The sequence below is a fragment of the Felis catus genome, chromosome B3, assembly GCF_018350175.1.
Source record: "Felis catus isolate Fca126 chromosome B3, F.catus_Fca126_mat1.0, whole genome shotgun sequence".
Classification (NCBI taxonomy): Eukaryota; Metazoa; Chordata; class Mammalia; order Carnivora; family Felidae; genus Felis; species Felis catus.
In genome coordinates this window covers 144,138,734-144,151,948 of record NC_058373.1, presented here as the reverse complement: position 1 = coordinate 144,151,948, position 13,215 = coordinate 144,138,734, and the positions used below count along the sequence as shown (strand labels likewise).

The 13,215-nt window shown below is 51.6% G+C and overlaps 1 protein-coding gene across 9 annotated transcripts in view; it reads right to left on the bottom strand.

Annotated features, from left to right (window-relative positions):
* The window catches only part of TECPR2 (tectonin beta-propeller repeat containing 2), a 107,276-nt gene that overhangs the window by 51,642 nt on the left and 42,419 nt on the right, over positions 1-13,215 (bottom strand). For 7 of the 9 annotated variants that reach the window (XM_045060549.1, XM_045060551.1, XM_045060552.1 and 4 more), the window contains 6 exons: positions 12,534-12,846; positions 10,609-10,741; positions 7,338-7,652; positions 5,588-6,570; positions 3,730-4,024; positions 932-1,105 (listed from right to left, as the gene is read on the bottom strand). In XM_045060549.1, the coding sequence (XP_044916484.1) occupies positions 932-1,105; positions 3,730-4,024; positions 5,588-6,570; positions 7,338-7,652; positions 10,609-10,741; positions 12,534-12,846 (2,213 nt within the window). The remainder of the gene's footprint in view (positions 1-931; positions 1,106-3,729; positions 4,025-5,587; positions 6,571-7,337; positions 7,653-10,608; positions 10,742-12,533; positions 12,847-13,215) is intronic. The other 2 variants (XM_045060553.1, XM_023256070.2) reach the window with 1 other exon arrangement.

Sequence of the window (13,215 nt, the reverse complement as noted above, 5' to 3'; positions counted from 1 at the left end):
TGCACTTGAAGGGAGACACAGGAACTGGGATGGAGAGACCGGGACTGGCAGGTGGCCCAGAAGCTGGCAAGGCTGACCACCAGGGCTCAGGCAGCAGCTTCTCGGGGATGCTGGCCCTCCCACATGCGACAGAGAGCCAGCCACAGGTGCAAAGGCTTTCAATCTCAGAGAGTCATCCCTGGCTGACGGCTCGCAGCAGATTAAAACATTCTCTCCAAATCAGCAATATTAAATGGTCAGAAGACCGATCTTTACGTAAATCCACTACGGCCTCCTGACGACCAAAAAAGAGGTCCGTGCCCCATATCCTTTGCAGATGCCGGCAAATCACACTGCCTTTGGAAACTCACAGACCGTTTTGCTGACAGGACACCAACACTCACTCTTGTTACACTTGGTGTTTAATAAGCAAGTCTCCCTGTGTCTCCTGCAGCAGCTCAAGGTTCCCGCAGGGCAGTTTATTAGGACGAAGTTGAACTGCTACTTGGATCAAATTCTCTCTCAGTGTTTCTTCCAGACCCACATGTGAACAAGTATACAGAAGCAGGCCTTGACCTGGCTGAAAAAAATCCAGCCATAACCTAAAGGAAAAAATGACTGTAATGTCATTTTCCTTCCCGCTAAGATTCGATATTGTAGCACGTGTGACAGGCAATGCTTGGCCAGAGGAGAAAAATCTGTTTCTGTATCTCACTAATTAATCCTATTAATCTTTGCCTTAAATTTGTCCTGGGCTGAATGTGGGTCAATGGTGGGAAATTGCTAATTTATTCCAATGACAAATACTGTCTTTCCACAAATGCTTTAATTTACATTGATTTTTAGCTCCTTAGTCATTGCGACCGTTCTAAGCATGTCCCTAACAAAGTGAAGGACGGCAGGAAGCAATTACCCCCAAACCGCCGGGCGCTGGAGCACAGCCTCCAGTTACCTGTCTGCAGGTATAGGTCTCCGTTCGTCCTGATGATCCAGGCCGTGTCATCGCTCAGGGCCACAAAAACCGCCTGGGGCAGCGCTTCGTACCAGTGCCGCTTTCCCTTGATGGTCACTTTTCCACAAGCAAAAGCTCGGTTAGATTTCTGTTCAATCTTCCAGAGGAGGGCGCCTGCGGAAATACAAATGCTATTCACTATCCAGTAAATGTTGTGACTCACACAAAAAACTTCCCTCTGGTTGTGTCGGGGAGAGAGATTTCTAAAACCGCTCTCTCCCTTCTGCTTCTACCCCAACTGGGGAAAGGGCCCGCAGCGCCAAGGATGAGCCTTTGGCCACCGCCCACCAGCCATGTGGCTTCGGGCATCGAGTCGCCTGGCGTCCCCGTGCCTCGTTTTCTCATCCATTCCTTACGGGGCTGCTAGGGAGACTGGAGGTGAGAACATATCGACGACAGGCAGAGCTGGGCAGTGGTAGTGCTGACACGGTTACCTTAGGAGGCACAACTGGTGCCCCACCAGAGGTTGAAAAGTCCCACAGGGACACAAAGGAGGCATTTCTGGATCAGCTAAGGGGATAAGATGCACGGAAAAGAAGCACTTGAGCTGGGCTATCCTTTTTCACTCAGAAAGGGATTCTGAGACACAGAGGTGAAGGAGGCTCTTGGGTGGCTTAGTTGGTTCAACGTCCAACTTCGGCTCAGGTCGTGATCTTGTGGTTCATGGGTTGGAGTCCCGCATCGGGATCTCTGCTGTCAGTGCAGAGCCTGCTTGAGACCCTCTGTCCCCCCGCCCCCTCTCTCACACACACTGGAATATTATTTGCCAATCAAAAAGAAAAATCTTGCCATTTGTGACAATGTGGATGGAGCTAGAATGTATTCGCTAAGCAAAATCAGTCAGAGAAAGACAAATGTATATGATTTCACGCATATATGAAACTCAAGAAACAAAACAGATGTACATAGGGGAAGGGAAGGAAAAATAAGATAAAAACAGACAGGGAGACAGACAGTAAGAGACTCAACTACAGAGAACAAACTGAGGGTGGGGGATGGGCATTTAGGAGGACACTTGTAGGGATGAGCACTGGGTGTTACATGTAAGTGATGAATCATTCAAGTTTATTCCTGAAATACAATTGAAAGAAAAGAAAGAGAAAAGACAAGACATGAAGAAGGGGAGGGAAGGAGGCAGGTGTTCTATGTGGACGGAGGGTGTAGCACAGGCCAGGCAGCCACGTGTAAGAAACCACCAGGGAATCAGCAGAGCACAGCCAGGCCAGACCAGAGGGTCTGACAGTAAGAGCTGAGGTAAGAGCAGAAAAGCAGGACAGACGGCCGAGCCCGGAGCACACCCTGGACGCCACGGGGCTCGGTGCCCCCTGAAGACTGCAGGGCCCCTCACTCCAGACACTGAGCTGGTGGAGACAGAACTCTCCCTAGGTCAACGAGGGCCTGAACGTTTTGGAAACACAAAGTAGTCAACCGAATCAGGACAGGACCAAAGCTTTTAGATGGCTGGGGAGATGAACCCAGAAGTGAATGACAGAGAAAGAATGAAAATGCAGTTATATAAGGCCCGCTAACGAAATACACTATTGTCTCAGCCACTAAGGAAAAATAATTTTCAAATAAGCAAAGAGCTAAAAGAAAGGAACCTTGAACAAACTAGTATTTTAAACAGTGACCTGGAAAGGGTCAAAGGAAATCCAGCTGAAAGCACACTGAAGTTACAGAGGAGGAGTCAAAGGCCACAGAGTACGTTTTGTCTGATTTCTATTCTACTGTCTGACTTCTCCTTCTCCTCCTCCTCCTCCTTTTTTTTTTTTTTTTTTAAATAGGCTTCATGCCCAGTACAGTGCTCAATGTGGGGCTCCAACTCACAACCCTGAGATCAAGACCTGAGCTGACAGGTCATTATCTCACGGTTCGTGGGTTCAGGCCCTGCTTCGGGCTCTGTGCTGACAATGCAGAGCCTGCTTGGGATTCTCCCTCTCTCTGCCTCTCCCCCGCTCATGAACACTCTCTGTCAAAATAAACAAACATAAAAAAAAAAAAAAAAAAAAAAAAAGACCTGAATGAAATCAAGGCTCAGACACTTAACAGACTGAGCCACCCAGGCGTCCCTCCAATGTCTGACTTCTATTCCAATGTCCCAACAATAAGTTCGTTACTATGAGGCAAATGCATAGAAATACTTCTATTCTACCTACCTACCCCCTAACAGGTGAAGTGGCCGACATTATGACGAAACAGATGAGCAAATGATCCTAGACAGGTAGGGGAAGTACAGGCTGAAAGTCTGGTCGAACCTCATTCAGGAAACGTCTGCTATGGTTCACTAAAAATGGTTAGCCTAAGTACGGCTTGTGAGAATGAACACATTTTTCTTCTACAGTCAGGGAGTAGATTATTTGGCTAAAGCATACACATCGCTCATTAAAAAATAATTTCTAGGAAGGAAACCAAAATGATCTGAACATATCCAACACATCCACAGGCCCACCTTCATTAGTTCAGTTGCGTTAAAGCAACAATAGGAAACACATTTTATTTTTCAATCAGCCCAAAGCCCTTCATTTTTGAAACATATTTTCTTTTTATAAGAGGTATGTTAATCTCTCAAAAATACCCCCCAAATTCAAGCTATTTGTATAGCTTATAAAAACAATTTCATGTGTCACCATTGCAATTAATAAACAAAACAAAAATTCAAACTAGACATCCATTTACTCTATTTGTTAACTGATGTCAAATGGAGTGATCCCTGTTCTGCGGAAGAAAACCCCCCAAACCTGCAGGAACGGGAGGAACGGGACGGTCTGCCGAAGGGATGGGGCCACTGCAGGGCCCACTGTGTGCGAGGCGGGCTGCAGGGGTGCCAGCAGGGAGCCGGGGAGGCCGACCTGAGGGTGAGACTGCCACCTGCTGGACAGCGTCTTCGAACTTCTGCCAGCGTAGCCCGGCGCCCGGCAGCGCGCTGCAGAACAGGCCGCCTTTGTAGTCCAGGCACCAGATGTACTTCTCGGAGACCGCCAGGCTGAGTATGCCGTAGCCGGGGCCAGAGTACCCCATCCAGCTCTCTGCAAACTGACAAGGACAGAGCCTGGTGAGTTCTGTGGCAGAGGACAGAGCTGCGCTGTCGTGCTCTCATCAGCAGGCCAAGCATGCAGGGCGTCCTTCAGCTCGCAGAGCCGAGGAGCTCCGAGGAGACAGGCGGGGACCCGCTGTCTTCGGGCCGTGCTCGAAGAGAAGCAAGCGCTCCGAAATGGGAGTTGCCGTCCCCTACTGGGACCCCACAGCATCCCCGGCTAACACCGTGTCATCCGAGAACACCTTCCTAATGCGGTGCTTTGCGCACAGGCGTACCGCGCTGTATACAACGTGCGTGCAAATTGCTATTTCGTGCCTCCGATCCTTGCAGATACGCTACCTAGTGTTTTAAATACGGTCCCCATCGCTGGACATGGGGCACACCGTGTGGCTGATGGAAATCTGGCCAAGATGCTCAGCCTGGCAGAATTTTGTAGACCAATAGTTTGGCTGCTTGGATTCTTTTTAAAAATCAAAGCTAAATGAAGTCGTTGTAGTTTGACAGTTTTCTGAAACTGCAGAAGAAATCGATGTACCTGCACAATCACTTGACTATGCAAGTCAACTGCTTCACAGAGAATGGCGCCCGACCCTTGCCAATCTGGCCCTGCGCCCCGTGACAAGTCTTTCTCAACCTCCTCCCCAACGTGCCACAAAATTTCTGGGCTTTTCCAGCTACTGGGATGGGGGGAAGACTGTCAGCAGGTGGGGGAGAAGTCCTCCGAGTGCCAGGTTCCCGATCACCCAGGGGAGGGCTTTTCTAGAGTTCTGGCCTAGAATCCCAACAGCCTGCCCTCCCAGGACGTCGTCTGCCTGGCTGGCGCCTCGCAGCTTCCCAGAGCCCCGCCCTGTGCTCTCCTCCATCGGCCCAGAGTCTCGCTCAGCTGAGACGATCGGCATGTATGTCTGCCTCCTCAAGACTCTGAGATCCCAACTGGCCGTCCACGTGCCACGGGGCCTGTAGCCGAGGGCTCTCAAGAGGGGGTGGGTGCAGGCGGGACCGAGGGGAAGGTCTAACCTTTCGGCATTGGTCTCAAAGCAAGTAAGCGGGACATTTCATTCTGAAGGTGGGACGGCACAGAGGCTGGGAGACAGTCCCGGGGCCAGCCCTGCGCTCCACTTGCTATGGGACCTGTGCAAGCCGTTTAACCGAGTTGCGGTTCCCTCCGCTGTAAAACAGGGACCACGGCAGCGCCAACGTCACAGCTTGTTTTGTTTTTAGAGTAAATGAGGTGGACTCATAAAGTGCTTAACGGTGCCCAGCAGGCGGCGAGAGCTGCCCAAACGATACACGTATTGGCATCGAGGGAATCCAGTGGTACATCTGGGGAAAGCACACCTAAGTTCACACTCATAATCTGTGCCTCACAACTACTCCGCAGGAAAAGTCACAATACGTGGTTAGTTTTGAAACCAAATACATTGAATAGGAATCATCTGCTAAGAAAAGCAAGCACTTTAAAGAAACCTCCTTACGTAGGATGACCGAGAGTCCCCCTCCTTAACCGCGCGCATCGTCGGGTGGACCCACAGGAAACCGGCCACCACAAACCCACATACCTGATCTGACTTTAGCAGCCCGGTGTCTTCTGTGCCGGGCTGGCTCAGGTCCTGCAGGGAGCGACTACCCCCGAGCTCAGTCACGCTCGTCTCCGAAGAAGATGAAGGCAACCCTTGGGCATAGATGTCCTCCTCGTCGCTGGACGTTAACACCTGGTCCCGGGAAGGCTGCTCCAGCCGCGGCTCACGGGTGCGAGTCGCCAGGGCAGAGACCGGGGGAGTCCGCCGTCCTCCCGCACTCCCCAGGTCACGTTCCGAGGCCGCCATTTCCTTTAGGCCTGTGTCACTGTCAGTGACAGCGTGCCAGGGAGATGAGCCGAGGTGGCCGGGGGCCTCCACGTGCGTTAGGAAGCCCTGCCCCTTGCCGGGCCCCTCGGCACCGCCTTCGCCAGCTCTGGTCCCCGGCAGCCGCTGCTCCGCCTGGGGGGCCCAGCTGAGGCTTGAAGGCACCGGGGGTGAGTCTAGGAAGGGGGCTTCAGAAAAAGTGCTTTGGGGGTCATCGGGCTCCATGTCCCCTGCTTCCCGGGCCTGTTCTCGCCAGGGTGACTGTCTGCTATTCAGTCCCTCGTCTGCGGGGCAAGGCTCCTCTCTGAGGTCGGTAACATCACTGCCTTCCACAGCCTCTCTCAGCTCCAAGAGTGAAGTCCACACTCCCCTGTGTGGCTCCGTCTCGCCTGCATGGTTCCATCGTGGGCTTTCAGGTCTGCTGTCACGCCCTTCATTCAGTACGTCAGGGGCAGGCTCAGGCACCTCCAGGACACTGAACGCTTCGGGGTCATTATTCTCCTGCAGGACACCATTCACCTCTCCGCTGAGGTTACTCTCCCGGTCAGGAGACTCTGTGCTCGAGCGATCCACAATGCTGCCCAAACTTGAGGTCATGGACAGCAGGTCTGTGCTCAAGGACTGCGGACTGTCACCCGGAAACTCACAGCAGGGAGTTGACTCAAGGGAACTGTGGCAGGCACTCCGGCTTCCACCTTCTAATTTAAAATAAGAACGTTTAAGATGACGGATGACTCTGCGTAAACGGTAAGAGACTAAAAAACAAAATTTTGGCTCAAGAAAAAATGCATCTTAAACGACGGATACCTAAGTGAAGTATGAATTATCCTAACGCAGAGGTGTTTTAAATGGACGCAACTGTCAGACAGGCTGATGGGCTCTGAGGCCTCGCTTAAGAAATGTTAAGGGGAAAAAACAAAGGAACAGATGGACTGCAGATCAACTGTTTAAAATGATGAAAACACTCAGCAGTCCGATACCTGTCCTTCGAACTGCAGTATCTGTAGCTAGGGAGGCCTAACAGGAACCAAGGAGCACAGAGTTAAATGAGTTCTCTGTTAGATCGCACGTCTGTAACACAGCCAACCCCAAACGTAGTGATCCCTCTGCCTCCGTGACTTTCCTTCCACCCGGGTTCACAGACTCTGGTCTAACACATGGTATATGTAATAGATCCAAATTTTTACCTGAATATTGAGAAGTGGAACCCCAGGGCCAGCAAGCCGGGCGGTAAGTACGCAGGTGCACGTTACAGGATTTAAACCTCGCGGAAGCGCTTTAGTGTGCGTGGCGCTCTTTTGCAACTTATGAAATACTTCACGGCAAAGCCCCTCCACAGAGGGGGACACGTGATGGCCACAGACCCTCCCTGCCTCCCCTCACCCGAGTGGGCAGGCGCTCGCTCCGTGTGGGCAGCACCCCCTACGTGAGCAGGAGTCAGTGCGTGCGGTGCCACAGGCCGTACCTGACTTCTTCTTCCTCTTCTTTCTCACTTTCAGCGGCTTCACCACGAGCTCCTGCTCAAACTCTTCTGAGCTGATCACGCTGAATCTCTGTGAGGCAGGCTGGCCACCCCTCCCCGGCTCTGGCACCGCCTGGAGCCCGGAGCCACTGTCGGTGGAGTTGAGAGAACTGCTCCTGCTCCGTGGCTCGCTGGCCACGGAGCTGGCCACGGAAGAGCCCCTGAGCCTCGTCTCAGAAACCGTGGCCCCCGACGGCTTCTCCGCGCGCTGCCCGGACACCTGCTCTGCGCACCCGGACGTCTCCAGGCTGTCTCGCACTGGGAAAGGAGGGGTGGGTTTTACTACTGGTTACAAGAAAGTCGACGTGCTCTCATTCAGGTCTGCTAACCCTGCTGAACACCAGCCTGCCGAAGTCAGAGAAACTAACGAAACTAAAAGAATCGCACGGAGATTCCAACAAACGGTTCTGGGCTCCAGGAAGCGCACGTACCCAAATCAGGAAAAGGATTCCCCACAGCTGCCTTTTGTAAATAACTCAAGAGTCCGGGAACGCCACTAAGTATACAGCATTCCTCACATCAATTCACAAAGAATTTATAAAGAAGAGAAATGGGCTTAGTGATATCCCATACTTAGACCACGCCCTAATATACTACTACTCGAGAGGCACTTGAAAAACACACGTGTACCTCTAATCCTATTTCTTAACCGACTGAGCCACCCAGGTGCCCTCCTCTAATCCTATTTCTTGAAATTCAAGGAGTGAAGGTGATTTCCTGCTAGCACCAAGTCAGGATGGAGAAGTATGTTAACAAGGCAGCGTCCAGAGCAAGCAGAGAGCAGCATCCTTCTCAACACAACACCAGAGTCACTGTGGCCAGAAGGGTTCCAGCCACACGACTAGGGACCACTTTACCCGTTCAGCCACCTGTTTGTGACCGAGTACGCACGATGTGCCCGACACTGTTCTGGGACCATCAACCAGACAGACGGGAATCCCCGTCCTCTTGTGAGGGTCGTCGGGGGCAGACTGTCGGCTGTGGCGTGCACACTGGGGGCTGACAGGGAGGGTTCTGCTCTGCGTGAAGCCCGGGCAGGGAAGCGACTTGTCAAAGAGCACGCAGGTCGATGGCAGGTCTGGGTCCAGAGCTCCCCTGTCAATACAGCGGCCACTGCCACATGCAGCTATTTCCCGTCAAAGCCAAATAAAATTTAAAATTCTGTGGCACTCACGTGTGGGCAGCGGCCACCTACCGGTCAGCGCAGATACAGACCATGTTCATCGCTGTGAGAGAGTCCTGCCGGAAGGCAGTGATCTAGAGCTTACTTGTCCCCAGGGGCCACGCTGCCCCTGACGACACTGACGACGCCAGCTCAGAAACTCAAAAGTCAGAACTTACGCGCTTTCCACAACTAGAATTTGGAGTATTTATGCCGACTCACCCTCTGACTTAAGAGGTAATTCACTTGCCGCCCCAGCCCCACCCGGCCATCTCTTAAGAGATGGTTAATTTGGGGCCAAGACAGCCCTTATGACACTCATCTTTTCGAGAGGTAAATATGTGGCTAATGAGACACTGGTATAATTTCCTACTCGCTACAGTTTGTACTCTAAACATTACGAAAAGAGACGAGGCTGGAGTAAGGCTTCAGCCAGGCCTGCCTGCATGGGGCCCAGTGGCCTGCCCCCGGGGCTCCTCTTCCCCCCCTTGCTCCGCTCTGGAAGGCCTGGGGTTTGCGCCCCGCCCACCCGCTTCGGTCCAGGACCTCCACTCCCTCGCTTGCAGGGACTCAGATGTGAGCTCATGCTGTCGAGAGAAGTAACAGCAAAGATGCCCCTGAGGCCAGGACAAAAGATGCCCCTGAGGCCAGGACACCGCAAGGCCGTGGCTACAGCAAAGGGGCCCCATTTCTGACCAGCGCGCAAGGCAGGAGGAAGAGGAGAAATGCTGGCAGAAGCAAAAATCAGAAGACATGCTGATTGGCTTGGGGCTGGTCACTTACCCCCCTAGTCCTTGGTTTTCTAATCTGTGAAATGGGGACACCACGAATTAACAAATACTCAGGGTCTTCTTTCTACGTGCCATGTGCTGTGCAGGCCCACAAAGCGGAGTCACAAGATCCTTGCCACCAAAAAGTTTACTATTTTGTGGGGTAAGGTACACAGTAAGTGAATGGCTCCATGGTCAGAAGGGCAGGAGGGAGCTCCCTGGGCACTCAAGTGAAGAGAGGGCTGACTTAACTGAAGCACTCGGGGAAAGTTTCAAAAATGCAGGAATCCCTGACCTGGGTCTTCAATAAGGAGTGGGGAGAGTGCAGGGAGCACCCTCCTGTCAGAAGCGGGCCACGTCCTAGAGCACCACACACCTAGCGTTCGGGCCTAAGTGCCCGGGTGAGTGGGAGAGGGCAAGTGCTCGGAGAGGGCTGGCAGCTGGAGGACGGGGTGCCCTGCAGGCCACCTCATCAACAGTGGCCACAGGAGTGCGGTGAGCAAGGAGGGGATGAGGCCGCTCCAACCCCGGGGAGGAAGGGGGCCTGGCTGGGGAGGGGGAACTGCATCTTCCTAAGTCCCAGTCTCCTCGTCTATGAAACCAGTACCTTCCATGTTGTTCTCAGGACCTTATAAGGCCAGGAATGCTGCGTGCTTAGCGGTCTCTGGAACACAGGGAGAACAAGGCGAGTGACAGAGACAGGACAAGGACAGAGAGGAGAGCAGAGTGGAGGAAGGGGGGGGTGGGGCCCACACCACTGTCGTCACCGTCAGGAACAAGCTTGCTGATGAGCCCCAAACCAGCGAAGTGTGTGTGAGAACGTGTGTGACAATTCACTCGTTAGAACCTGGGCTTGTATGAATTACAGAAAAAGGTCAAAAGCAGAGAGAATAATCAATGCGATAAGAAGAACTGTGTTAAGGGCAAAGGATATGTCCCAGATAACAGATTTAAATGTTCTAAAATCTTGGCAAATCTCTATCTTCTGAAGTACTAATCCCACACGCCGTCCAAACACCAGAGAGCAGTCATGTGGGTGCTGTGCTCTCCCTCCTCGCCCAGCCTCCCACCCTCCAGACCCACGGAGCCACTCTACCAAACGGGAGGCTGTGTGACGGGAGCCTTGAAATAGGTAAGCTTCAAGAAAAGTCTCGTAAACCGTATTTTAAGAAGCACAGGAAACCCTCCAAATACCTGTTTAGAAAAAGCGAAGTGATGGGAGGGTTTGTAAATTGTAAACTACAATTACGTACACACAGTACATTTTATGACAAATACAAACCTATTGATGCCAGTCCTTCAGGTCTGCTTGAAATTCTTATAATGTTCCTATCTCCCTTTAAGAAAAATATTTCATTTTCTGTGCAGGAAACAGACACGATATCACCAGATCCTTCCAAACCAGCAATTGTAGCCTGTCCAAAAATGGAAAGAAAAGAAAAGAAAAGAAAATCACACAACCAGGCAACAGTAATAGCTGAAAACACACAAACATGTGCAGGAGTCCTACAAAGTCAAATGACAACTGTGCTTTGTTATGGCCACTTTCTGAAACTTCTGAAGAGTAATTCGAAGCAGGGGCCCCTGGCTGGCTCTGTCAGGGGAGCTCAGGACTCTGGGTCTCAGGGTGGTAAGTTCAAACCCCACGTTGGGTGTAGAGATTAAATTAAAAAAGAGTAATTCAGGGGCGCCTGGGTGGCTCAGTCGGTTAAGCGTCCGACTTCAGCTCGGGTCACGATCTCACGGTCCGTGGGTTCGAGCCCCGCGTCGGGCTCTGGGCTGATGGCTCAGAGCCTGGAGCCTGCTTCTGATTCTGTGTCTCCCTCTCTCTCTGCCCCTCCCCTGTTCATGCTCTGTCTCTCTCTGTGTCAAAAATAAATAAACGTTAAAAAAAAAAAAAAAGAGTAATTCAGAGCCAAAGTAGGTAATATCTGACAGGTATGTGACAGTCACCTTGCCGGTAAACTCACGAGACCGAGCGGGTTGTCTGCCCCACCTCTCAGCCACTCGGAACCGCATCCCACCTGCGCCCGACCCCCTTGGACGTGGAGCTCAGCCTCCTTGGCTGGACCTGCCCGTCAGCCTCCCACAACTGCCCTGGGCTGTGGTACAGGTGCCTCGAGTGGAACGGGCCAGTCCAAACCCCAGCCTTGTTCCTCCATGACGCCATGGCCTCTGCTCAGACTCCTTTCCTGACTCTTGTTCCCTGGGAGAGTTCCAACTCGATTCAGACACCACCTCCTTGGGTAACGGACCCCGGCGAGCTCAGCCTCAGTGGCCCTGCCCTGCCCAGGACTCATCACAGCTCACAGCACTCTGGACAAACGTCCACGGGCACGTCGCTCCTGGGCTGCAGTGATGAGCTGCCTGGGCTAGACCCCTACTGTGTGTGCTCCTGTGGGAGAGACTCATGTGCACTGCACTTCACAGCTCTGGACGAACGGGGGGCGGGGAGAGGCCCTGATGCCACCTGGGATGTCCAGAGCCTGCAACAAGTTTTAAAAATTCTCTTTTCAGCCAACAATACAAACAAGAGGCCATTCAGTGTAGACAGAAAAGCGTCTAAATTCTTTGTTAATTTTTAATAACCCTGAGGAATAGCTAAAAACGTGCCCTTAGTTTGAAAGACTCTGACGGCAGCCATAACGCGCACACAGACAGACCCTTTGTCTCCGTTTCTCTACGTCTAAAATGAAGTTAACTGCACCTGCTGGAAAAAGCACCGGGGGGGAGGGCTCAGAAGAAAGGAACTGATGTGTAATCACCAAACGTTTCGACCCCACTAACTACCAAGTGTGTATCAAGTTCCTAGAGTACCCAGAGAAAGAAGAAAACTGAAGTTGTCTGTACGTGAAGAATACAAAAATGCCTTTCAAAGTGCTCCTTAGGAAGAGAAACCAACTCAGGGCAAAAAGGCAGCTTGGTGGCCCCAACCCAACTAACTCTGCCCTGAAGTTCCAGGTGAGGAAGTTCCAGGTAGGGCAGACAAGACTCCTGCTTAGAGGCAGAACAGCTAGAAGGTTCTACCAAAACCAAACACTTCTTCAAATCTACAAAATAATCAGACCATCGCTTGATTTCCTTAACTGACTCAATGGAAAAAAGTAAAGCATTAGGATCAATATTGTTCCTTCTATCATCCCGAGAGACAGTCTGTGGATGAACATCCTACAGACACCAAAGCTGTGGTGCGATCACGTCACTCACCTGGTTGACGGTGTCTAGCAGGTAAATGCTATATTCATTCCAACTCAACACCCAGCCTTCTTGGAAGAAACATGAAACGAGCCCCAGATGCTTCTCAGGCAAGCCGCAACTTCCCCTGTTGGAGGATTCCAGACGCGGGTACAGTTCGAAAGGCTTGACTCCTCCGGCAAAGACATCTTTTAAGATGAACGTGGCTTGAACAGTCCCATGGATGTCTGCCTTCCAGAGCCGGAGCCCAGGCCGTGACGCATACAAAGTCAGATCGCTTTGCTTACAGAGCCCTGGTATAAAACAAGCTCCAAATTTCCCAGTGCTGAAATTACAAGAAAAAAAAAAAAACAGAAAAAAAACAAATATGAACTGATTTAAAGCCATGGTTGTCAACCCTTGATATCAACTGTCATAAGAATTTTTTGGCTAAGCCCAAACAAGATCAATGTCTTTTCAGAACCTCTTCTATGTTTTTTTTTTGTTGTTGTTGTTGTTGTTTTGTTGTTGTTAATGGAACCATATTGTCATCTCTGCCCACAGAGGACAAGGTCTCTGTATCATACTTCCTGCAACCCCCTCAGAACTGTGTACCCAGTACTGTTAAGCCAGTATCCCGATTCATGGCGACTATTATGGTGCCAGGCCCCAGGCTCTGTCTCCACCCTCTGGCTCAATCCTCACCACGGCCCCG